Source organism: Dermochelys coriacea, chromosome 21, assembly GCF_009764565.3.
Source record: "Dermochelys coriacea isolate rDerCor1 chromosome 21, rDerCor1.pri.v4, whole genome shotgun sequence".
Classification (NCBI taxonomy): Eukaryota; Metazoa; Chordata; order Testudines; family Dermochelyidae; genus Dermochelys; species Dermochelys coriacea.
Window position 1 is genome coordinate 9,628,782 of NC_050088.1, and position 26,663 is coordinate 9,655,444.

At 49.3% G+C, this 26,663-nt stretch overlaps 1 protein-coding gene across 6 annotated transcripts in view; it reads left to right on the forward strand.

Annotated features, from left to right (window-relative positions):
• Nucleotides 1-1,851: 1,851 nt before the first annotated feature.
• The window catches only part of ITPR3 (inositol 1,4,5-trisphosphate receptor type 3), a 97,824-nt gene continuing 73,012 nt past the window's right edge, over nt 1,852-26,663 (forward strand). For 3 of the 6 annotated variants that reach the window (XM_043500284.1, XM_043500285.1, XM_038379734.2), the window contains exon 1: nt 14,865-15,074. In XM_043500284.1, the coding sequence (XP_043356219.1) occupies nt 14,986-15,074 (89 nt within the window). In that variant the 5' untranslated portion in view covers nt 14,865-14,985. Of the gene's footprint in view, nt 2,037-14,861; nt 15,075-26,663 lie in introns of those variants that run through there. The other 3 variants (XM_038379735.2, XM_043500286.1, XR_006276439.1) reach the window with 3 other exon arrangements.

Consider the following 26,663-nt stretch of genomic DNA (forward strand, 5'->3'; position numbering starts at 1 on the left):
TTTAATAGCCTCTGAACCTACTATCCCTTCTGTTAGCTTGGGTCTGTCTCCTATGTTTTATAACAGTGATATTCATACCTCTGTGGTTCAGGAGCCAAATTAGGGATCAACATCACCCTATAGAGACACAACAGTATGAATTAATGGTTTCATTTACTCTATTATTCTCACAGCAAATTGACAGACTAAGTTATTATTTTATCAACTACAGTTGGTTAATAACATAGTAAAAGCATCCTGATTGGTTTATAATTAAGTCACACAGTATTTGAATATCATGTGCTGCAAAGAGCCGCAGGAGATGCATTAAAAAGCGATTTGTGGCACATAAGCCTCAGTTGGAGTATCTCCGGTTTATAGAATCATCAGAACTTCCTTTGATTTAGCTCTCTCCCCCCGCACCTCCTATTCCACGCTGGGCTCTAGGGCTGTTTAGTGACTCAGCAGTTGTGGAATAATAGCATGGGTAAGTGTTCCTCTTGCATTAAACGGGGGGTTAAAATGTTAATTTAATGGGGAATTAGATTACAAGATGGAGTCAGGGCATAGACATCAGGACTCCTGAGTTCTATTGTCAGCCTGACTGTGTGACGACAAGAGTGCCTCAGTTTACCTGTTGGTACAAGGATACATACTGCTTAGGCATAGGTGCTGGAACTAGGGGTGTGGGCGGTGCTGGCTTGAAGTAGTCATAACAACCCGAATACATAGTTTCTGCTTTCAGTAGCCCCCTCCTTCCCCCATAAAAATTGTTCCAGCACCATTGTGCTCAGGGACGCTGGGAGGCTTAGTTAATTGGAAAGCACTGGGAGACCCTTGGGGAGAAGATGCTATCACTATGTGGACACAGTAGTGCCAAGCCATGAGTCAGACCTCAACAAATCATGAGATTGACTTAAAATCATAAGACTGAAAAAATAATACATTTTGAGGTTCTTTTAGTTCGCCGTCTGGTGTTTGAGCCTTTAAATTACACTTGGGGCCTTCAAGCTTGTCTCTATAGCCATAAGGACAAGGAAATGAAATTTGAGGCTCACTCATGATCACTTGGCTCTTGGACGCAGTGTTTTAGAAACAAACAACACCACCACAAGTATCACAAGAGTGAAATGCATCCGATGAAGTGAGCTGTAGCTCACGAAAGCTTATGCTCTAATAAATTTGTTAGTCTCTAAGGTGCCACAAGTACTCCTTTTCTTTTTACAAGAGTGATTAAATCACCAGCATTGGCAACATCGGGGCTTCTCTGCTTGGGGATGGGATTTGGATCTATCTAGTTCACAGCAAGCTTGGCCACACAATAGCCTGGTCCAGTTGGGGGATAGGATTGTAGGATTAACAGCACCTGTGCTTGATTAACTTGCACTCTCACTCCAAAGCAGGCAGGTTGCCAGCCTAGGTTGAAGGGAATTCTAAGCTCATATCTTTGTGTCTGCTAAGCTGAGTTTAAAGCACCCTCAAAACCGGGTTAGAGGTTCTTCTGTGTAGTCACAAACAGGGGGGAAGGAGCAACAGTGGCTATAGCCCTGGTTAATGCTACAGTGAAGACATACCTTAGGAGGCAGAGCATAGCCCATAACACCACCAAAGCCAGCATCTCCCTTGCTAGCTTATGAAACATGAATTGCCATGGTACAGCAAGATGTCTGCTATCAAGTGGGGCAGATGAGAAGTATGGGCCACCACAGGCCTGAGCTAGGATCTCTGCACTTCCCTTTTCCTCATGTTCTCCTACTTCTCTCTCGTTTGAGCAGGCTCCAGCTAGGAAGAAGAGCCCCTGAGTACATTGGCTCTGCCCCCTTAATTAGATGTGATGAGGCCTTTAAAAGCAGTCCATCTGCCATTCTGCCTGAAAGGGTCAAGACTACTTCCTGTGGGAGCCAGGTGTGGGGATTTGTCTCATTAGCCACCAGCCTGTGGTGCTCTCTATCAGGAAAAAGCAACCAGTAAGTGCTCGGACTCAAGACCAGCCTGGCTGTACAGCATGTATTCCCTGCCCTAGGGAGGTGAATAGGTGAGACCCGCTGTGCACAGATGTGAGTACTTTGGTCCCTCAGCCTGCTCCCTTTGCGGGGCTCAGAGCATTGTCGGGTTTTGGCATTTGTGTGCCCTTGCTAAATGGCTGATGCATGTACATGTGGGGGAAGCGTTTATCTGGGGCAGGTGCCTGAACAGCATTTGTGCTTCAGTCTTGCATGTGGTGTTTTGAAAACTGACCCCTTCCCTGCTCATTTAACTTTGACTAGGGCTGGGCTCTGGTGTATCTTGATGTAGAAATATTGGTGCATTGTTCCAATGCTCTCTAGTCCTTACAGTGACTGGCCAAATCTTCTTCCAGGCCTCCCAGAGTAAGAGGCCACCCTCCAGGAGAGGACAGTGATTCCCAGGTGGTTGCTATGGAAGACAGGGACTGATACTTAGTGGCCTGCTGCAGAGAGTCCTGTCTTAGACCCATTAACAACAGGGCAGAGAGAGAGCCCTGGCTTGTACTAGTCAATAATTCACTTCTCAGGGGCTTCTGTGTGTGTCTAGCTGTTGCATGTGTCTGACTATAGCGCCAGGTGAGTCTTGTGCAGGGTTTTCCCTGCCAGCAGGGGCAGGATATTAGCAGTCTCCTGTTCCTTGGTAACTGTTTGTGCCCTTTTAGGAGTATCCCAGGTGATCATAAATTGACCCTGTGGGAATTGGCAATAACTTATAGTATGTTGTGATCTGTTTTGTGCAAGAGTGAGCTAATTAGTCCTCACAACCTCCTTGTGAGGTGAGCGGTGTTATCTCAGTTTTATTGTTGGGGAAAGTGAGGCATAAAATGGAGAGACTGGGGTAGGGCCTGACAGAACTGGGACTAGAAGTCAGGTCTGTCTGACTCCTAGCCCACAGCTCATTCCCCCCCAGACCATGCTGTGGGAATTCAGCTTGGTGAGGTAAGGCTCCTGGGGGTCCCCAAAAATCATGCAGGTGGGCTGCAGAGTTTCAGAAAGTGCTACTGGGGTCAAATTAGGATCCCATGAAATCCAATAGCAAAACTCTTCCAGCTACACTAGAGCCAGGATCTCTTCCTAAGGCCTTGTTTACACTGGAGATTTGTCCCATGTCAGCTGTCAGGGTGGGTGCAGCAGTGCTTAATTTGTAATGAAAGAGGTGCAGGGGCTCAAGCAATTTTAATTATTTATTTTTTACTTTCATAACTGATGCAGCAAGCCTAGAGGTGCCAGGGCTATGAACTGCCAAGCCTAGAGGCGCCAGGGCTGCCCTGGCACAAATTAAGCCCTGGGTTGCAGTGACACAAACGCCTATGGTGGGCCACGCAAGCCATGACTCTCAGCAGAGTGGCTATCCCCTGCTGGAAATGGCAGTGAGCTCCTCCAATGCAAATGTCCTTGTTTGCGCTGGTGAGATGGAGGCGTATCCCCAGAGCATGCAAGGACTGCGCATAACTCCTATGCCTCTTAATCCCATCCAGCAGTATACAACTCCCACACAATGAGCCAATTCTCCTCTTTCCCCTGGTGTGACTCCAGTTTACACAGCTCAAACTCCATGGATCCTAGTGCCATAAAATGGCTGCATCAGCCCATTCATTCCCACAGTGTGTTCCTTTTCATCCCCACATCAAAGAGACTCATAAAACCAATCCCAAATGCAAACCTTGGAGGCCATGCTTCCCACGGGGCTACTTAACTGCCCTTGTTTCTGGCACTTTGTTGCCTGGGGAAAGCTGAGCTGAGAGGTAATCTCTGATTGATTGATTTATTTTTTATTATTTATTTGTTTTCCCCTTGAACTCCTGCATCTTACCTGCTTACCCAGGGAGTGAGTTAGTGGCTCAGCCTGCTGGGGGCAGGCCTGGCCATAAGCCCGTCTAGCAGTAACACAAGCCACTCGGTAGCCCAGCATGTGGTTATACCAAGGCTGTAATTACAACTTTGTCTGGCCGTCACTAGTATAAAAAGTTACCGGGGAGGGGACAAATCTAAAACCAGCTATTTTAGATGCAGTTTTAAGGCCAGAGGAGAAGGGAGGAAATTGAGACCTCTTAGGGCTTGTCCACACTTGAAATGCTATAGCTGCAGCACTTCAGTGTAGATACTACCTATGCCAACAGGAGGGATTCTCCCATCACCATAGGTAATCCACCTCCGTGTGGATTTTTCACAGCCCTGAGTGATACAGTTAAGCAGACTTAATTTTCTAGCCATAGACCAGGTCTTAGCTTCCCCCCCTCTTCTTAGGCCTGGTCTAAATTAGAAAATTAGGTGGGTTAAATGACGTTGGTCAGGGTGTGAAAAATTCACACCCTTGAGCGACGTAGTTAAGCCGACCTACCCCCCAGTGTAGCCAGCGCTAGGTCAGTGGAAGAATTCAGAACAGCCCCTTCCTGAGCTCTGAAGCCGTGAGATTGGAACGTGCGCTTTCTCTGGAACTCTTCCCCCCTGTTATGGGCACGGTGCCCACGGCCTGCACTTATAAGCTGTAGTTTAAGTATACTTCCCATCCATTCTCCAATAAGAAGCATTTTCAATGTTGTGCGCTGAGTGCAATCCAGGCAATGGGGCTGGTGCAGGCCCCTGAGATATAGTGGAAATGCTAATTGACTCGGTAATCCATCTCTCTGGGCACAGGAGAGCTGTTGAGAGAGCTGTTTTATCCTCCAAGCTGGCCCTGTTCAGTGTGGCACTCTGTCATTTTCTTCTTGAGGATAAATTATGTTGCTCTAGAAATGGCTGGTTTTCAAGAGAACTCAGCTCCCACCTAGGCCTCTCTGAGCAGGTTATTATGTAATTTTCAAGTGTGCAGGTATCTTGCCTTCTAGTGAAGCATCTGATCCTGTGAGCCATTAGAGACAGGATATGGGCCTATATGGACCCCAGTCTGATCAAGAATGGCAGTTCTTGTGTTACAACCACTGTCATTTTATATTTGCATTACAAGAGCACCCTACAGGCCCCAAATAAGTCTGGGCACTGTGCAGTGTCTGCCTCTAAGGGCTTGTGGACAAATGACTTGTGAAGAGTGAGAGGAGAGGGGTACAATCAAAGCCATGCAATTCTTACCTGTATGCTTGCAACCTGTGTGTGTGGGGGGGGGGGGTGGGAGAGCTAGGATGGGGTGGGGGGAGTGTCACTGGAGGAAAGGAGGAGGTGGCAGAAGAGGCCATGGAAATATGGGAGTGGGATGAAGGTAGGATGTGCAGAGGCTGACAAAGAAGAGGACATGGAAGATGTGAAAGAGTAGGAAAGAAGGGGGACCGTGAGGGCTCAGAGTGCTTAAAGGGAGATCTTGATTTGGGTACAGGTCAGTGAATGTATAGCAAATATATTGGATGGGGAGCCAGTCAAGTAATCAATGACTCAATTAAACAGGAGCCAATGAAACGGCCAGTGATCAACAAATCGGGCAGTTAGGTGCAAAGTAGTTAAGCATGTCCACGTTGGCTCTGGCCCCCATTGGCAATCTGCTGATCAGACCAGGCAATTAACCAGGAGCGATCAGCTGACTGTCAGCCAGTGGAACAAGTGTGCTGAGTAGAAAGTTACCAGGTGTCGGGGGCAGGGAGGGTGTCAGCAGGCTGAGGGGTGACAGTTGGGTGGAGGGGCGAAGAGAGGAGGGTTGAGTGCTTTCCCTTGTCACCCTGTCCCTGCTGGCTGCTCCCTGCTTAATAGGGGAAGGGCCTATGTTAGCACTCCACCCCACTGGAGAGCTCAGATTGTATTCACCTACCAAGGAAGTTACACGCACAAGCAAATTGTTCTTGGACGTGTTTGCTTTTGATAGAAATGCTACCAAATTTACATGCCAATTACGTGCGACTGCCCAGCTCTGGGCAAGCTGCCCGCAGGGCCGTGGCGGTTCCAAGCCTGGAATTCCCTGGTCCAATCACCAGGCCTGGCCCAGCCAGGGAGTGAAAGAATCTCTGTGCCAAGAGAAGCTGGCTATGATTTCCGATAGTCGCTCTTTAATGTTTCCCCCAGCCTCGTCCCTTTCCACCCGGCTGCCGCACCCATCCCAGTGCTGGCCCAGTGTAGCTAATGGCAGCTGTTAATTGGGTTTTTGTTGTTGTTGTTGTTTCATATTATATTTAATTTCCCACTATTATTTTTGCCCCTTTAATCATACAAAAGCCTAAATTTCCCTTGGGAAGGTTATTGGCTCAACTAGGAAAATTTACCCGCAACTCACATAGAGCTAAGCAGACAGGGGATTGAGTATATTTTTAAACCCAAGTACAAAGTGTCATCAGTGCTGAATTAAATTAACCCTTCACAGCGTGGGAAGACAAGAATTCTGGTTTGTGGTTTCGTTCCTTCTGCTCATCAGTAGCTAGGAGGAGACACTTCATAAACACAGCTCTTCCCCCTCTCATAATTTCCTCACTTGGCCGGACCCCCTTCCTCCCCAGGGCTGATCCACCTCTCCTCACTGCAACTAGATCATCTGATTCCCAATTCCCAGCTTCCGGGCACGTATTCTCAGCCAAGCTACATTCTGGACATGGTGATTTGTAAAATGCCAAAGGGAAAGAAGTTAGCTTTGGGGAGGGGGTGGACACACACGCACACACACACACGCTCACTCTTATATAGTGTGTGTATTGTGCCCCCTCCAGAAGCTAGTCTGTTCAGATGATATCCGCTTTCTGTGGCCACCTAATGGAGTTACTCCTTTAGCTCAAGTGGCAGAGGTCTGTGCTCTGGTGGTGAGGTTTGAATCCTGCTGATGACTCATGGAAGGGGCTATTGCTCATGGCCATAGAAATCAGTGCAAAGTCGGGATAGCTCAGGGGCTGGTCCCAACAAAAGTTCTGAGCAGCAGATGGGTGGCAGGGCTGGATCATCTTTCTCAATTCTTGATGAAGTGCCCCCTATCAGCAATATCCCTAAAACACAAGCATCTACCAGATGGAAACAGCCATAAATTAAGAAATGGACCTGTTGGAAGACTGAGGGACTTTCTGGTGAAATTGACAAAAGACAAGAACTTGAATAAGAGAGCAGTGTGCTTTGCCAGTAAATGTGTTTTCCCCCATACCGTACCAATATCTGTCATTCCCTCTCTGCCAACCTGACTTCTCCTGCCTTAACCAGCTGATCAGGTAACTTCATCCCCCAGGATATTTCATCAGGGTATGTTACCATGCAAAGGACCCCTTAGGATGCTACAAATCCTACATTATGAGCAAGCAGAAGGAGCAGATGGGATGGCTGGGAGGAAACTGGCCTTTGTGTTAGATGATTAATCAAGTGACCATAGGAGATTATTAAACTCTGCACAAAAAAATGTTGATGATTCCCCCCTCCCTTTTTTTTAAAAGAAAATTATATTTGGTTTCTCCAGTGTGCAGCACTGTAGAAGTTGAGATCAACCTCGTTGATGGGCTGGTTAGCAGGGATCACACCTGCAACCTTTGACATTGACAGTAGCAATTCCATTAGATGGAAGTTGCACTGAGCTCTTATCCTCTCTACTGGAGCAGCCCACTAGAGGGGGATGCAACACACTTTGCCAGGAGATTTCATAGCCCATTTGTGTGTGTTCACGCCCACAATAGGTCTGCTGCAACAGATTTCATGGACCTTTCCTATCCTCCCCTCCCATCTTCCTCCGCTCCAACCGGATCACCTCTTCACATAGCATCACCACTGATGGTGCAAGAGCCTTCTCCCCTATGTGCAATAGCCTTTCCTGAATTTTTCCCTCTTATTGCCTTGCCTAATTCCCAGCAGGGGGCTCAGAAGTGAATGAGGCTAAAGTAAATCTCTGGATCCAAGTAGCTATGAACTTTGGGCTAGTTTGGATCTGTCTCTTCTTCCGCCCTCCACTGTTCTCTGAGAAGTGTTTTGGGGTGGGAGGGCAGACATCGCTTGCGTGAAAGCCACCACACAGAACCCTGCCTGATTTCGCTGTATATCTGGGCCACATTTGAGCTCAGAATGTAGCCAAAGCCAGCGGGGTGGGAGAGAAACTTGTCTCGCAGCCTAAGAATCCCCCTTTTATGTGCTCTTCTTGCCAGAGAATTCCTTCCTCTCTGACTCTATTACGGATACAAGGGCCCCAGTGTCTTCTCCTGAAACAAAGGAGCCTGCAGTTATTTTCTATTTCACATGGTGAGCTGCTTCACTCTTCCAGTGCCCCACAGTTGCTGGCTGAATGACTTCAAGTTATTTGTTATACATTCAACCCTGACTTATTGCACCAGATGGCTAGAGCCAGGGCATTGGCCTGTGTGCTGAATTGTCCCAGACAAGCTTAGGAAGATATTATGCCTCTGGCAGGCATTTATACCCACTATACCACCTCCTAGCACATGCCTGCACTGGCTCGGTCTCGTCTGTGATCCCTCCAGGGTGGCTAGTGGCCCAGGCAATGCTATTGAGGAGCAGGCTCTGCACAAGGCCCGTTCAGAGGCTGCAGCTGGTTCCTGCCCCCTGTGTGTCTGTGATGACTAGCACGCTGTAGACTGGACCAGAGATCTCCAGAGCTAAAAGCATGAGCTGCTTCTGCTTGAGATAGAGAATCAAGGCTCCAGAGCTGGGGCTATCACAGACTCATGCCCTCAGTGGACTGAGCACAGATGGGGAGCTGTAACACACACTGACTAGGGGGAAGGTTATTTGGCTTCCCCTTTGGTCTCTAGAAGCATGTCTGCACTGCCGCTGGGAGCAAGGCCCCCCAGCCTGGGTAGAGAGACTTGTACTAGTTTACTAGAAATAGACTCCTGGATAGTGGCAGAGACTAGGCTAGCTAGTGACCTGAGCCACAATGCTGCTGCTTTCATTGCATTAGCTCAAGCATAGCTAGCAGGAGTCTGTCTGGGCTGGCTGGCTCCATCCCCGCTGCAGTGTTGATGTACCCAGCTAGCTCCTTAGCTTTCCCCTGTAAAGCTACAGCTCCCAGATAGAGACCTATCTACTCCCCGTCTCTCTCCTGAGCACCACGCTCTGGCTCTCATCTACGTGCTAGTTGACGGGGGAAACCGAGGCACAGCGTGGGAAGTGACTCACTTGTATGAGGTCACATAGCAAGTCAGCAGCAGAGCCCAAGCTAGAACCCTGGGCTCCTGAGTGTGACCATGCCCTAGCTGCCTGACTGCAGTATTTTACCTCTGCCTTTTCCTCCTTATCTCCACCCCTTTACCTGTGGAGGCGCTCTCAGCCTTTGGCCTGGGCCAGCTCTGGCTTCCCTTTGGCCCTAGGTGTTAAGGGCACAATGGCTTTGGATGACAAATGCCCATTTTGATTATTTAGTGGTGTCAAGGACCATCCCCAACAGGGCCCCTCCTTGTGCTAAGGGCTCATGTTCAAGTAACGCGATGTGGTCTCTAGCACAGCTTTGTTCCATATACAAAGGCCCAACTCTGTCAGGCAACCCGCTTTCACTGGTCCCTTCAGACAGGTTGCCCTCTACGTCCCCATCCTACAGCCTTGCCCCACCAGTGAGCGCTTCCCTCCCTGGCTCTTTGCCATGCCATGACTACACAGAGCAGCCCGGCACGGACTGGAGGAGATAGACAGTCTGGCTGTGGTCCCAGGCCTTTAACAGGTGTTTAGCTCCGAAGTGGTCCTCCATGGCCACCTGAATCTGGGTCTTGCCCTCTCCTTCATGGGAACCTGTTGGATGAAAATTGTCTTGCTGAGCCCATACAGATGCTGGCAGCTGGAGTAGGGAAGGTGCCTGGCTATGCAAGGCAGCGGTGTGAAAGTGGCAAGCTTAGCAGGGCATGTGGGTGAGCAGAGAGGAGCCTCCAGGGTGCTGGGCGAGGCGGGAAGGACCCAGTGCTGAAGCAGCAGCCCATGGAGGGGTGGATTGCACCACCGGAAAGGAATGTATCTGCAGCTGTGCCAGGCATGGAGACCACACCTTGGAGCCGGGGGATGACTCTGCTGTTACTGCACTGAGTCACCAGCCTTGCATCCACAGCCGCTTCCTTTCCGGGAGGGACAAACTCAGTGCTATTTATCATGGAGCTTAAAGGGGGAGGAAGGAAACTCTCTTATTTATAACTGCCCTATCTCCCCCAGCCATGAGGCTCGGGGCCCAGTGCCTGGCGGGAGTGGGGAGAGAGCATGGCAGGCAGGGCATCCCATGGTGTCCTGTGCCAAGGGGCTGCTTTGCTTGGGTGCTTCTGGCCTAGTTTGCCAGAGGTGCTGGCCAACTGCAGCTCCCATTGACTCCAGCTGGAGCTGTGGGTGCTCCACGCCTCTGAAAATCAGGCCTGTTGAGTGAAGGAGTGCAGAGGAGAGAGAGAGAGAGGGGGCCGGGAGGCCCAGAGGTGGCCCAAACAATGGCAGGTTTGCTGTGGCCTGTCTCTTGTCTTCTCCTTCCATAACCCCACACCCCTTCCAACAATGGCCCCTATGCACTTGCTCCCTGGGCCATCTCCCCCTCAAACTGCTCCCTGTTCTAGAAGCAAATCAAGCCCCCCTGCCCCCCAAGAATGAGGGTCCATTTTAAAACACAAAATGAGAAACTAGACCCCTATGATGAGGCTACCTCTCCCTCCACCACTACCCAAGGGCTAACCGCAGGCTCAACAACCTCTCAGCCCAAGCCTGGCCCTGGAGTGTTGAACTATCAAGCTGTTGGGTTTGAACCCAGGGCTTAGTTCTACAAGCATGAGTCATTACAGCTTGAGTCAAAGGAGTGGGGAGCAGCAACTTGCCTCCAATCTGTTGGACTGGGGACACATAACCCATGTCTAGTGGCTCTCACCTCCACTTGGCTGCCCATCTGTCTGACCAAGGAGTTAACTTCTATTCAGACCCAAGGGGCTTAAGGCCTGCCCTAGGTCTACCTGGCTATGTAGTAATGGGCCCAATCCTGGCCCTTTCCTTAGCCCGGACGCCTGTTGAAGTTGATCAGTAGGGACTAAGCATCTGTTGGGAGCCCTGGGTCCTCTCTATATCATGCCCTGTGCATACAGTGCATCCTCTGCTCATCTCCTGCATTTAATCCAGTATCTTAAACTGAGACCCGATGGGTACAAAACCTGCCCAATTTCATACTACCCCAGCAAACTGTAAATGCCCATCAGTCTGAAAGTGAATAAGCAGAGATTCATTAGGCAAAAGCCACATGGCAGGCAGCGCCTTTGAGTGATTCTAGCATGTCTGGGGTGGTGGCTCAGCCCCTGAACGACCAGACAAATACAATAATCCCCTAGAAATTGCCTGCCCACAGTGCTGGATTCTTGTTTCAAATAGTTTTAGTGGTTGGTGAGGCCCCTCCATTTACTGCGTGCCACAGGGATGGATATTTTGTATCCAGTATCGATATATGAGAAGCTTAAGGTTTGCACCAACTGAGCTCGAAGAGGTTTAACCTCATGGGGGGCAGGGGCTGAGACTAAAGTTTTGGATTTTGTGGATCTGATCTGTCCTACAGTTGCAGGGGTTGTGGTGTGACTGGGATCCTAGGTTTTGATTGAGGCTAATCTCTGCTCCATGGATTAACCATTTAACTGAAGAGCTGTCCTCTAGGATGCAGCATGGCCCAATTGTTAGAGCATCAAGTTGGAGAAGCAGAGGATTTGCGGTTTACCCAGAGCAGAGCCAGGAAGAACACTGCATTGTGTTGGGCAAGTCATATCACCTGCATCTTAGCCACAGTTTTCCTATCTGTACAATGGGCATAACAAGACTTTCCCAGCATTGTAAAAGGCTCTGATTGTAAGTGCCAAATATCTGAACCTGTTCTTTACCCCCCCAGCCCTGGACAGCATTTTACAATACAATGAGGTGTGTTGGGAGAGTGTTTCCACCTTCCTTCGAAACATAAAGTATTGGCCGGTACTTCCAAATTGGATGGGTTTCTGAGCTGAGCTAAAATATCCAGTCCTGTGATGCTGTGAACCAGACTGTGCTAGAAATGAGGTCTGACTGTCTGAGCTGGGTCTTATTTATAACATTATTTTAAATGGATTCTGCTTCATGTCCCCTATTCTCTTGGTGAGCAGAAATCAGGCCAGCCTTGCATTGGTTCAGTATAATATTTTGCACTTCTGAAGCGGGTTCCACTTAGGGATCTCAAAAGCACATTGCAAATGCTAATTAACCAAACCCTGTGTGAGTGATTAATGTCATAACCCCCATTTTCCTGAGGCACAGAAAGATCGACTGGTCCAAGGTTACACAGCAAAATAGTGATGGGGCCAGGAAAAGAATCCAGGAGTCCTGTGCTCTAATCCCTAGAACAATATATTACACCTGACACGATGTCTGAGAGGCTGTTTCCCCTTCTTATCAGAGCAGTTGAGTATTTGTGGGTAAGCTTTCGTCTTTGATTCCTGGAGGTATTTTCTCTGAGCCCATGTTGAGAAAACTTCACTGCAGCTAAAGCCAGATAAGTTTCTCTCTGATTCTCCCCTCCATCACCCTGGGATAGGGGATGCTAAATTTGTCCTATGTTGAAAAGGCAGCTAATCCTGCTGGACCTGAACTCCCAGCTTCCTTGTAGAAATTGCACTAGATTTCCCTGTTTCACCAAGGGATTTGTCTGTTTCCTAGCAGAAAAAAACAAACCAGCATATAGGACAAGATTTCAGGTGTGTGTGTGTGTGTGTGTGTGTTGGCAAGGAAGGGCGGGGGAAATGAATCACAAAAGCGTGTCTTTTTTGTTTTTGTTTTTGTTTTGTTTTTTAAATGTTGCTGATAGTAGGCAAGAGAGAATTGCATTTAAATGTATGGAACTGGGATGACTACAGTGCCCATCGGATGCTCTGATGATATTGTGCTGTTCCACTGATCCTTTATTAGGAACAAAGGAGCTGCCAGATTGGGTCAGACTTGGGATCCCACTAGTCCAGGAAACTGGCTCTGGCCAGTAGCAGATGCTTTAGAGGAAGGTCCAGGAACCCTGCAGTAGGCAGATGTGGGATATTCTGCCCCCACATAGGTCTCCTCCTAATCCTTATTCTTGCATGGGCTGCAGTGGCCCCATGACTGATTCTTGGCCGTGTTGTGTGCAGTGAGGTGTATTGTGCCAATAAGACCCAGCCAAGCTTTGGGGACAGCTCCACCCCACAGCTCTCCAGAGGGTGTTCTAGGGTAGTAAGACTACCTCTCAAAGCACCTTGCTATGCATGGCCCAGATTAGAGCCCCAAGCCAAACCTCCTCCCAATGTGCTGAACCTGGCACGGTTCCAGCCACAACTGGCCATTTCCACTTCCCCCAAAACCCTCTGGGGTGACTAGCCCTCAGGGGTTGCAAGGATGGCCCGTTCCTGCCTCAGATGTGGGTGGGGACCAACCTGGTCCTAAATGAGGCTTTATCATCACTATTTGTTTGTAGGCTGCGGAGACAAAGGCTCTTATCCCCTAGGGCCAGAGTGCAGGACAGAGGGAGGGCTGGGGATGAATGAGCCAAGGATGGAGAAACGTCAGGTCTCTGAGGCAGGCTGGAGCAAGCCGGCAGAGAGCTTTGCAACCAATCAGAGGTGACTAGCTCCAGGGATTCCCATGTGCAGTGGATGCTGATTTCATTTTTTTTATTTTAATATTATTTTTTTCCCCCCAGCAAGTCCCAGAGAATGCCATGGATCAAAATCTCTGTTTAATAAACCCTCATTGGCTTCTCCAGCTATGTGTGAAAAAGCTTTTCTCTCCTGAATACTCTGCTTTTCCTCCCAAATGTTCCTTCCGTGGGGGAACTTCTCATCCTTAATCTCAGCACCCAGAAATCAGAGCAAGGGGACCAGGAGTCAGGACTCGGGAGTGTTCAGTTCCTAGCTCACGGGGATTAGTGGGTTAGAGAAGGGTGGGCTGTGAGTCAGGACTCCCACATCTAGGAGGGGAGTATGGTCCAATGGTTAGAGCAGTGGACAGGGAACTGGCACTCTGGGGTTGTTCCCAGCTCTGTGATGGGAGGGGAGTGTGGGGGTTAGAACAGAGGAGAAGCTGGGAGGGCAGACTCCTAGGTTCGGTTCCTGGCTCTGAGGGAGTGGGGTCTATGGGTTGGAGCAGGGGGACTAGGAGTCCAGATTCCTGGCTTGTACTTCCAGCTCTGCCACTGACTGGCTGTGTAACCCCTAAGTGTGTGTGTGTGAGGGGGAGATGACTTTAAACAAATCAGTGAGCCATTGGTGTGTTTGGTTGTTTTTTTTTTTTTTTTTAAGGCAAGGGGGTACAAAGTCCCATTGTGCAGTTTAACCCTCCTTCCCCTCTTTCCTAGTGGCTCCCCTGAGATCTGGTGCAGGTCCAACTTGTAAATGCATCAGCTGGGGTTAAATCGCCCTGTGGCCTGTACCAGCGAGGGGCTGCGAGCCCAATCAGAGGGGAAACTGCCCCCAAGGCTCTGGCCCACTGGCGGAGCCCCCTGGGCACCCACAGGACATGGGTGCTGGAACTGGGGGTACCGCTGCCCCCCCCAGCTTGAAGCGGTTTCCATCCTATCCAGGAGTTACAGGCTGGTTCAATGGCTCTCAGCCCCCCACCCCATACAATTTGGTCCTGCACCCCAGCCACAGGAAGCCGCCGCCCGGGCTGCACTAAGCGGAGCAGCCGTCGCCCTCCCCGCCTCGTGTGAACGAGCCAAGGGGGGGGGTGCGTGTGAATGTGCGTGAGTCAACCCCCCCCAACCCCGCTGCATGGGGGGGGGGGCCCAGGGCGCCGCTGCCCGGGCCAGCAAGAAGCTCCCCCAAGTTGGAGGGAGAAGGGGTGGGGCTTGGGCCGGCGGGGCACCCCATGCGGGCGAGCTTTGCACGCCTGGCTTCGGCAGGGACTTCCTGGTCGGCTGTCATTGGCTGCAGGTAGCAAACCAAGCCGGAGCCCTCCTGCCCAGCTGTAATTGAGGGGGCCCCCCCCCGCCAAGCCCAGCTGCGGCGCTGCCTGTTTGCGCGCTCCCGCACTGGGGAGCGCATGTAAACCCTCCCGCCCGGCTCCGCTCCGGGGGTGGGGCAGGCTCCCCGGGACCGCTGCTTCCCGTGCCCCCACGTGGCGGTGGAAGTGGGCTGAGGACCGCGACTCCGGGACCACGGGCGCCGCCGGGATCATGAATGAGATGTCCAGCTTCTTGCACATCGGGGACATCGTCTCCCTGTACGCCGAAGGGTCGGTCAATGGGTTCATCAGCACGCTGGGGTGAGTGGACCAGCGCCTGGGGGGCGGGGGGGGGGCTGCGCCGGAGGGGGGGGCCCTGCGAAGTGAGCCGGATTATCTTCATTTATGTTACAAAAAAGGGAAGTGGCTAGGTAAGTTTCAGAGGAGCAGCCCTGTTAGTCTGTATTCACAAAAAGAAAAGGAGGACTTGCGGCACCTTAGAGACTAACAAATTTATTCGTGCACAAGCTTTCGTGAGCTACAGCTCGCTTCGTCGGATGCAGGCCGAAAGGGCTGCCTGCCCGCCTCTGGTCAAAGGCGCTAGAGAGGTCAGGGTGAGACCCGTGTGGAGGAAGTCTCCGCAGTGAAGTTACTTGCACCTTCCTCTGAAGCCGCTGTTGGAGACAAGCTCCTGGACTGGGTTGCCCTTGACTCTGCTCCACTCTGACCATTGCTGCCTGCCTGCAGCCCCGTCCCCTTGTCTGGGCTGGCTGCGCTTCCCCTCCCCAATTCCCACCCCAGCAACAGGTGATCAGTTTCGCTGCCCCCAGGGAGCGGGGGTGAGATGCCCAGGGACATGCCCGGCAAGGTTCCGTGGCAGCGCGTGGGCAAGACTAATATTGAAGAATTGGGTTTGTTCAATAGCTGATGGTCCCAGGGCTTAAATTGTGCCAGGGCCAGAGCAGTTCATAGCTCCGGCACCTCTGGGCCACTCGCTGCATCAGTTAAGAAAGTTAAATTGCTTGAGCCTGGCACCTCTTCCATTACAAACTAAGCTTTGCTCCTCTCTCGGGGTCGGTGCAGGGGAGGCTGTGTTCTGTACCTGCAAGGGTCTGTGCTGATGCTCTGGTAGGTCACTCCCATATTGAACTTGTATGATTCCCCTGCATGAAGTCTGAACCATGTGCACTGGGGGAGGCAGGAGAGGTCTATATCCTTAACCCTGGGGCTCTGCCAGGCTATTCTCTCTGTGGGTTTTTTTTGGGTGACGTTAAGGCAGCTTGGGTGCCGGGGACATACCCTCTGACCCCCTGCCCTGGGCATCTTCTTGCCGAACTTTCCCCCAGGCAAGCCACTCGAGCGAAGCGGTGCCGGCAAATCCATCATATGAATTGGGGACTGGCTGGATAGCACACAGCTGTGTGTCCTGGGTGCTAAAGGTTCCCCTCTGTTTACCCTGGTTTCTTTCCCTCCCCAACTACCCCCCAGGAGTCTTTTGTACCCTGGGGAGGCTCTGAGGATTCCCCCGTGGTATAACAAGGAGGCAGGACTGGGCCGTGTTGCATGCAAAGAGGGTTCTTTATTCAGGCTGCTGGACATGGACAAACCCTATGGTTCTCTCTGACTGAGTCCCTGCTGACCCACACAGATATGCAGTGTAGCTGTAGCAGTGTCAGTTCCAGGATATTAGAGAGAAGGTGGGTGAGGGAATCTTTCATCAACTGAAGTGGGTCCAATAAGAGACAAGCTTTCAAGCCACACAGAGAAGCTTGTCTCTCTCACCAGCAGAGTTTGATCCCATAAGATGGCTTCTCATGCATCTTGACGCGCACACACTCTGCTCCACACACTTGCCTATGGACAGCCATGGGTGTAAATACACACTGTGATGGCAGATATGGACACATGCGCCTGTCTGCACAAAACACACCTACACCATGCACCCAAACTTATAAACACGTACACTAACACAACTATACAATGTGCTCATAGAGTTTAAAGCCAGAGGAGACCACCAGATCATCCAGTTTGCTCTCCTGTATGTCACAAGCCACCAACGCCCTCCCACACCCTAAACCCAACAACTGAAATGAGACTCTCTTATTACAGCCCATGGGAGACTAAGCGATTATTGTGCTACAGGCAGAGAATATGAAGGACCAAAATGCACCAAGACTGTTCAATGGCAGGATCCTGGCAAGTGACCTGCATCCACATGCTGCAAAGAAAGTTGAAACCACCCCCAAGGATGCTGCCAATCTGACCTGGGGGAAATTCCTTCCCGACCCCACATTAATTTTCACACATGCAAACAGACCCACTTGCACACACATTTACATGTACATATGCAGACATGCAAGTGCATGGCCCTGAACTAGTGAGAAAATGTTCCCACGGTCATTTTGGTGAGATCTCCTCTACGCTGGCCACCTGGCTCCATGCTAGAGGTGTCCCTGTCACTGACGCAGATTCTCTTCAACTTCTGCAGTTCTGCGCTGGGTAGCCCCATGCCAGACTGGGGACATTACATCTGACTCAGGCCTGTTGGACCTTCCGGGCCCTCCAAGGCTGATGCAGCATTGTTCCCTATGGTCAGTTCTTCAGGCTCTCTTCCCCACGGTTGGTTTGTTCAATCTTGTTTGGCAGTGACTCAAGCAATGGGGTTCCCACTCCTTCCCTTGGGAGATGATTCCACACACTAACAGATCTCGCTACTGGGACATTGTATTTGGACTGATATCTTTTTCCTTTACTCATTGTTATCGCATTCATCCCAGTTACACCCCCACTCTGACCAGGGCATGAAATCTGTGTACTTGACACTAGGAACAGCGCAATCACACTTTAAATCATTGCTGTGATAAAGAAGTGGAGTTACCTGCTGAGAGTGCGTCTCCTGAGCCCTCTTCACATTGTACATCTTGTTTAGTTCATTTGCTAGTCAAATAGCTTAGCTTAGCTAGTCCTGGCCTTAGTGCTTCATACTCAGCTGAGCAGAGTACCGGAAACTCCCCATCTGTGTGTTGACATCCTCCCTAGCAGCAGCCAGAGAGCAGAGAGGAAAGAAAGTAAGCTGCAGTTCTGGAAGGTGAATTGCTGACAAAGAGAATCTGAAGTGTGATCCTTTTGGTTAGCTGGAATGTCTTGAATGACAGAAGCCAGTTCTAGGCAACAAGTGAACATGATGTGTGGAAGCATTATGGAGGGTAGGTCTGCCCATGTAATGGGCCCAATTGCTCCTCTCGCTGGCATGGGGCTTACAACCGTGCCCCTCCATGGACATCACTGGGGTTCTGGCAGATTGGCACCTGTGTGAGCGAGATCAGAATTCAGCCCAGTGGCACATGTAGGAAAAATAAAATTAGCACTCTCAGAGGATATTGAAAGGTGCTTTTTTTTAAATTAAACACAGAAGGTTCTAACTTTCTGAAGATCTCTTTGGTGTTGGATGGTTACATACACCAGGTAAATTGGAACTTGGATCTCCTCCTCCAGAGAATTTCTTTAGTGGCTGTAACAGGGAGCAGAACACGAACCAGGATTATCTCCTGAGGGAAGTAGTTGCTTGAGTCATTTAAAAGGAGACTGGTAGAACTCCCGAGAATAGCGTGTAAGGAACAAGCCTCAAAGGCGTGCAGGGGGATGAATTTGATGATTTAATTATTTAGACTGGAAGCACTTTGAGCAGGGGCAGTTGTCTTTGTTCTGTGGTTTGTACAGTGTCTAGCATAATGACTGGGATTCCTAGATGCTATGGTAATACAAATATTTTTTTTAAAAGGGTCTATGAAGTGGGAATTGCCTTGGCTGAAGTTCTGTGATTGTTGCTAACTACGGTGAACCATCTCTCTAGGGGCAGTCTTAAACTGTGGAACTTGTTCTTTTGTTAGTACATGGAGAGGAAGCATCCCCCTGCTACAGCTCAGAGCTTCAGGTGGGATGGAAGGCACCAGGCCAACTTCTGCCCTTGGACACCAGCATGATTTGTTAGTGGAGGCAATGGGAGTTGTGTGTGCATTTCTAAAGGGAGAATATAATCTCAACAGTACATATAAAATGATGGGGTCTAAATTAGCTGTTAGCACTCAGAGATCTTGGAGTCATTGTGGATAATTCTCTGAAAACATCCGCTCAATGTGCAGCAGCCGTCAAAAGAGCAAACAGAATGTTGGGAATCATTAAGAAAGGGAGAGATAAGAGAAAATATCATATTACCTCTATATAAATCCATGCTACGCCCACATCTTAAATACTGCATGCAGATCTGGTCACCCCATCTTGAAAAAGATATATTGGAATTGGGAAAAGGTTCAGAATGGGCAACAAAAATGATTAGGGGTCTGGAACGGCTGCCATATGAGGAGAGACTAATAAGACTGGGACTTTTCAGCTTGGAAAAGAGATGGCAAAGGGGGTAGTGATAGGTCTAAAAAATCATGACTGGTGTAGAGAAAGTAAATAAGTGGTGGTGTTTACTCCTTCTCATAACACAAGAACCAGGGGTCACCAAATGAAGATAATAGGCAGCAAGTTTAAAACAAAAGGAAGTATTTTTTCCGCCCTACACAATGCACAGTGAACCTGTGGAACTCCTTGCCGGAGGATGTTGTGAAGGCCAAGACTACACAGGGTTCCAAAAAGAACTAGATAAATTCATGGAGGATAGGTTCATCAATGGCTATTAGCCAGGATGGGCAGGGATGGTGTCCCCAGCCTCTGCCAGAAGCTGGGAATGGGCAACAGGGGATGGATCACTTGATTCCCTGTTCTGTTCATTCCCTCTGGGACACCTGGCATTGGCCGTTGTCAGCAGACAGGATACTGGGCCCTTGGTCTGCCCAGTATGGCTGCTCTTATATTCTAATTTGATCAGAATATGGCCAAAGGGCATCTTGAACAGTTAATGATCAAGCTGTTGCCCCCAAAATAGACCATTGAGCTATCTGTTACGGCATGCAGCAGCCAAGAAACCTATTGGCCAACTAATCTCTAGGTTTATGTCCGACATAAACACACACAAATGCAAGTTGTATCATTACCTTGTAAGGGAACCCGACTAAATTTTTGTTGTGGCTGCATGGAAGCTTGTGTGAGCTTATATTCTTGGGGTCTGTGGTCTCCATGAATGGAGACCCTTGTTATGAGTAAACACCAGCACTTCTCTAGCTTTCATAGGAAGATCTCCAAGCACTTTGGCCCAATTCCGATAACTTTATCCATGCTGTATGGTACTTTACTCTTCAAACAACCTCACTGAGATCAATGGGGCCCCCCGTGGAGTAAGGCTATCAGAATCTGGCCCTTCGTTAATGTTAATTAAGCCTCACAATCCCCACTTGTCGGGGGGGTGTCATTCACCCCCATCTTACATATAGGGAAACTGAGGCATAGAGCAGGGAAGAAACTTGCCTAAGGGCACTCCATGATAGAACTCGGGACCCTAACACCCAGGGTTGAGTTTTGCAGTATGCCAAGCCTCCTCAACTCCCACTGACTTCAATGGGAGCTGAGGGCAGTCAGGGCTTCAGTCTCCTGCTTTAACCACTAGACAAGCTGTTCCCCTGAATCACCTGTGGTGTCATGATCTCAGTCAAGAATAGCCCAACTGCAGGAAATGGGACTGCTCATATTCTCAAACCAATGCATGTGCTTCAGGGCTTTGCTGGACTGGGGCATAAAACTAGCCAGAATGCTTTAAATTAGAAGAAATGACCAAGTTAGAACAACGAGAGGAGGTAATTAAAGACTCCCTGGAGAAATGAAAGGATGATCTCCAAAAATTAAGATAGTGGCAGTGACCAAATGTTTGGGGGAAAATTATCCTAGGGCTAAACAACATTGCAATGACACCCTTTAACCATAGTGTTAGTGTTTTAGAGGTTTCCCATTAACTCGGTGGAGAAAAATGCAGGGGGAGAAGTATTCATAGTGCCAGACTTTGCAGTAGTTTTTTATCTGGCTGTATGCCCCCCAGGAGCTCCTTTGATGGAGAAACCCGAACCCTGATCTCAATCTTCCCCTCCAGGCCTGATTAGAAGCTACTTGTGCACCGAGGAGAATGGCTGCTGCATGACTTTGCTGAAAGTCGTTCAGCTGCTGCCCACAAAAGATGTCTAGAGAAACGGCAGTTTCAAACGGCCCAGGACAAAAGCAGCTGCAAAGGTCATGGAGTTGCATGTCACACGCTTTGCTAAGAAAAGGGCTCGGGAGAGAAAAGCTGGACTCAATTCATTGGTGCTTTAGTCCTTCTAGTGTGTTTGCCGCTAAAGGAATGTTTCTAATAATTTATACCTGTTCACTTCTTGCCCCACATCTACAGATCATTTCAGGATGAGATTTATAAAGGCGTAATGGGTAGCTAAGCATCCAACTCCTATTGACTTTCAGCATCTAAGTCCCCTTTCTGCCTTGGCAAATCTCCCTCTGTAGTACTAATGCTTCTCTCAGACGGCACCTTGCAAGTGAAAAATCTCAAAGGTCTTTACAGACACTAACGAAGGAAGCCTCCCAACCCCCTTGTTACGGTGAGGTAGCGATCTTTGTTATGGCCACTGTACAGATGACACACAGCTACACAGCGAGTCGGTGGCTGAGGAGAGAGAAAGGAACCCAGGAATCCTGCCTCAGTTTCCTGCTTTGAGCACATCCTCCTTCCAGAGCTGGAAATGGAACCCAGGAGTCCTAACCACTGAGGACCCCTCCCAGTACCTGACCTATTAAGTGCTAAGTAGTAATGCCACTAAAAGCTTCCCATGCTGAGTGATTTGGGGAGTGTTTAACTGCTGGAATTCATCAGAGGCTAATACCACGTCTATCCCCAAGTGCCCTATTTCTCCTTGGGGATGAATAATGCTTCCAGGAAAGAGACAAAGCACTAAAAGATGACAGTGGGATCCTGTGAAAACTGACCTGTTTCCTGGAGTGCTGCCTTAAGGCAACACTTAAGCCATGCCCTCCAATCATCCAAAGTCCACATGGGCAGGTCTGGTGCTAGGGCCAGTTCTGGTCAGTTCTAGGAAGGTGCTTCTACTGCCATCCGCGCTGGAGCATCTGAGCACCCTTCCACCAGTGCAACATCTGTCCTGTGACCCATTCATGCGCTCTCATCCTCCCCACAATCCTGGTTTGGGGTTATTGTTTAGCTACTTAAAACCAAGCATGGAGCCTTGATCACAAGGTACAGAGTTCTGAGCTTTATGGATCCTCCCTGCCCGGGGTACCTTGCCCAGCAGTGACTAGAGGCATAAAGCCTGGCACTGGGCTCACTGTAAAACCTGGGAAGGAGTCTGTGGAGGATAGTCTCTTCTTTGGTGGTTTCAAAATCCCGGTGAGGAATCTGGAAAGGTGTCCCCAAGATGTGACGACATCCCCTGGCGTTTTTGCTAGTAGTAAGTAAGACTAGATACTGATATAGGCTTTTCCATCTAAGGATTTCAAACTTTATAGACCAACAATTATCATCCTCATTTATAGATGGGGAAACTGAGGCACAGAGGTTTGGCTGTTTTTTTTTTTTTTTTTTTTTTAAATCACACTGCAAGTTCAAGGCCGAACAGGGCTTAGAGCCCAGGCTCTAATCACTACGGCTGCTACTCTGAAACCTGCCTCTTTGCTGTTTGCCATCTCACTTCCGGCCCTGAGTTCTAATGGCCAAAGCAGAATAAACCGAACCAGGGTCGTGCAGAAGTGCCTTTTGGACTCAATCTCTCGCGAAAAGGATTGTTCCTTTCAGGAGTCTCCAGGAGATACAATGCCTGGGACTTGTCAGCTAAGCCATGTGAAGAATGGTGCTCATGGACAAACAGCGGGTGGGCATGAGTCACTGGGCACGCATCTTGTATATTCCAGGCCTCGCAGAGGGGAAGGGCTGTGTGTAAACATGCTTGAATAAGTATCTGTTTAATTGGAAATCACACCTTTTTGATAACTGTTATTGTGATTGCAGGTGGATTGAAGAGGTGGGGCAGTTCAGGGAAATGGAACTGGGTAAAGGGTAACTACCTACCGGATCAAAAAGCACGTGCCTCCAGGCAATTAAAAGGAGAGAGAGAACACACACACACACACACACACGAAGTGTTTTCCTCCTGCCATTGACTGAGCCAGCCTCAGAGCAACAAACAGCCCCACTTTTGTAGCTGCCACGGTTGTGATTCTGCATGTCCCTCTCGGAAGGGGTTGTAGACGGAATGGTGTAGTCCTCAGTGGGCCGATAGGGGACTGGCTGGCTTGGGGGTTGGTAAAGGGATACAAAGACTCTGGCTTGAATCCTGCCGAGGCTGGGAAGGCCCAATAGTTAATTTCAGCTGGTGACTGTGACCCGTGGGAGAGGCATTGCTGGGTTTGGTCCAGAGCTTAGAGTCCAGGTATCAGTGTGACAGAACCAGCACTAATGCAATGCTGTTACTAGCAGCCTCTGCAGAGAGGCAAAGGTCAGAACAGGGTTCCCAAAGGTGGGATGAAAAAGCGTCTGTGCTGTCCCCACTCTGTGAAGAGAAGACCTTAATCTTCAGTGTTGTCCAGCAGGTCCCTGTCGTCAGCACTGCATTCGCTTCATGGCGGTTGGTTTATTAAAGGGCTCCAGAGGAGTTGAGCTGACTCTGCTTAAGCCACAGCTCAGGGCAATAAGAAATACAGCCACAAACTCAGTACTTCCCTGCAGCTGGGCTGCTGGAAGTGCTTCAGTAATAATTTATGGCTCATGGGATGTGATAGATTCACCATTCTAATGCAGCTGCCAGGATCCGTTCCAATGCATGTGCAGGCCTCGCCACGGGGAGAGAGACTCATGCAGGGTATCTGTGAGTAAGCTGCAGCTTACTTATACAATTATTTTGGGCACTTAGGAAAACTGGCTGCTAAACGGTGAATTAGTCTCCACCTTAACTAGAGAGTGCTACCGCCCTACTGTAACTTGGCTTGCAAACTTGGATAGTCCATCTCAGCTGCATGGCAGCAAGCTTGAATTCACAGGGTTTCAGATGCACTGGTGCCACTGCAGGGAACTAAGCAGAATTTGACCCCTTTTTCTCTAAACCCACCCAGCCCAATGCACCTCTGTTGAAAGCTACAACTGTTGACTCTTCATCTTCCCAAGGAATCTAGTTTTGCTGGCCAAATAGTTCTTAAAGGTATTAAGCTTTTTCCTGAGAACTAGTGTTGTCCTATATGGTGATTGTATGTAGTCCACACCTGGCTGATTCCCCCAGGAGAAAGTTAGGGGCCTATCAAATATGTTTCAAGTACTGACATTTGCTGCTTCCACTGAACTATCCATTAAAAGCCTGATCCTGCAATGGGACAAGCATGCTGGCCCTGATCCAGTAAGGCACTTAAGCACTTACTTAACTTGAAGTGTGCAAGTAGTCCCATTAATATCCACAGGAGTACTTAAAGTTAATCAGATGCTTGTGTGTTTTGCTGGATGGAGGGCACTAAACCATACCATGTAGCATCAGGCCCTACATTAGTTAACCTCCCAAAGGGTGAAATTTACTAAAAGGTGGCTTGATTTATTTGTTTCACAAACACATTCATAGCTGCTGTTTCTCAATGTACTTTCCTCAGATGCTTAAACACTGAAGGCCTGATTCTCATTTACCGACCAACTCTAGCAACTATCTTATCACCCCAGTGCCCTGCCAGCAGCTTTCCGAATCCAGAATGTAAATTGGCCCCCGCATCTCCGTACTCTTCTAATAGGAGGGGTAGCTCTACCTGTGTGAGTCTTCTCTCACTAGCAAGTAGCATCTAATACCAGGTATGAGATGAGTCATGTCTGTGCCTTTGCACTATTACAGATGACTCATGTCAACAGCCTGAGGAGCCTTTGTTTTCAGGTATTTTATAGGAGAAGGTTATTTCAGGGTACCAGCTTAATAAAAGTAAGACTCTGGATTCCTACAGAGTTTGTAATCCCAGGATCTAAGCAGCTGAAACCATTTTGTGATCATTAACGAATTTAGACTTGGAGTGAGCTAGGTCTATGTTGTTAACCCTGTATTATGGATTGGTAAATGCCGGTAAACAGCAGTTAAGGCCCACATTTTTGAACTTGGCCGGAGTCAGTGGGAGCCGGGGGTGCTTGGAACTGCTGTCGATCAGGCCCCTTTTATTTAGGCACCTAAAACTGCAGCTAGGCACCTATGGGGATTTGAAAAGCACCAAAGAAGTTTAGTAGCTGAGATTCTGTGCCCAGAAGGGACCGATATGATCATCTGGTCTGACCTCCTGCCGAGCATAGGCAGAGAACTCCTCAAAATAATTCCTAGAGCAGATCCTTTAGAAAAAGGCACATAACACTCCTGGAAATCAATGGGAATTAGGGGCCAACTTTGCTCAGGTGCTTTAGGAGCTGCATCTTTAAACACCTAAATACCTTTTTGAAATCTGGTTTTAGTCTAGGACTGAGTGGCCTAAGGGTGTCAGACATCCAAAGCTCATTGACAGTCTATGGGGGATAGATGCTGGACTGACTGAACCCTGTCAGCTCCATCCAAAATCCTAGCTCTAAATTTGAAAACTTTGGCCGAAGGGACTTGCCCAAGGACAGGCAATGAGTCAGTAGCACAGCCAGTAAGCTCCCAGTTTATCAGAGCGCAATCCAGAATGACAGTGCGGGGAGGGAGAGAGACGGGTGCATCTGCTTAGAGCTTTTTGATGAAGTTAGGCATACAAAAGAACAAGGACAATTTCTGCAGGCCCCACATGGGTCCCTGCTGAGTGTATATATAATTCTGGCTGCTGTCATTTAAGGACGTCTCCTCGTTCCACTTCTTGCTGAGCTAGCTGCACATGGCTGTAGGTGCAGTGGAGACTTTTCCTGTTCCAGAGATCAAGTCCGACGTCGCTCCCTTGGGATTTACTCAGGCCGAGCCCACACTGAAGTCCATGCTAGTTCTGCCTGGACCCTCCGACCAGGCTCTATGCATGTGCCACATACCCGCGTTCCCAGTGTGCATGTAGCCAGCTGGGCGGGCAGAGTACGAGCACTTTCCCTCCTCGTGTATCTCTAGCTACTTGTCCTTTCCTCCTAGTGCTACAGCTGGGGAACGGCAAGGCAGGAGGGGAGACTGCTTTAGAGGAAGTGTGTACACATAGGAAGCCTGGGCTACAGATAAGGGGGAAACCCCCCTAATTTGCTTGCAGTCTAAGTGCTGCCATTTGACTACAGTCAAAGTTTGTTTGAGCAAACCGCCCCCTTGGGTAATAAAACCCCCAAGCCCTGAAGTTGGGCCCATTTGAGGCATTGCACTTCCGCTGCTTCTGTGCATGCTGTGCAAAATGCAGCTTCCCCCTCTGCCCAATTTCTCTGTATCTGGCTCCCCCTTCCTCTCTGTTCCCTTCTTTCCCCTCCCTTTCTGGCCTGTGCCCATCCCCACCCCTTTGAGACTCCAGCATTGCCACACTCTTCTGATGCCAGGTCAGACTCCAGCAGCACATGCTCGCTTCTAGCAGTGCGGTGCAGACGGTATGCTGGCCTTGGGGAAAGTGTCCCTGTTATCCAGTCTCCTTCACATCCACACTATTGTCAACTCTGTGTGCTCAAACAGCATGAGTCAGCCTCCCTCCCCACTCTGCTTCATGAAATGGACTTAAGATCATGAGATTTGAAAATAATATACATTGGATGGAGGGGAAGGGTTATTTACTTTGTTTGTTTTTTGGAGCCTTTAAGCTTTTCTCTGTAACCAGAGGGCTAGGGACTTGCCTTTCTTTTTAAGTGAAAGCTGAGTGTCTTGTATTATCCCATGACTCCAGGAGCTGGTGCCTGAAGAAAACTACCGAGGCTCACAAGCCTTATGACGGTAGCCCGGGAGTTGACCATGGCTGAATGCACTTCTGACGTCATTTACAACTCCAGCAGCACAATCGTCCTCCTTGCGGTGCAGCATTGGTTCAGTACAATGC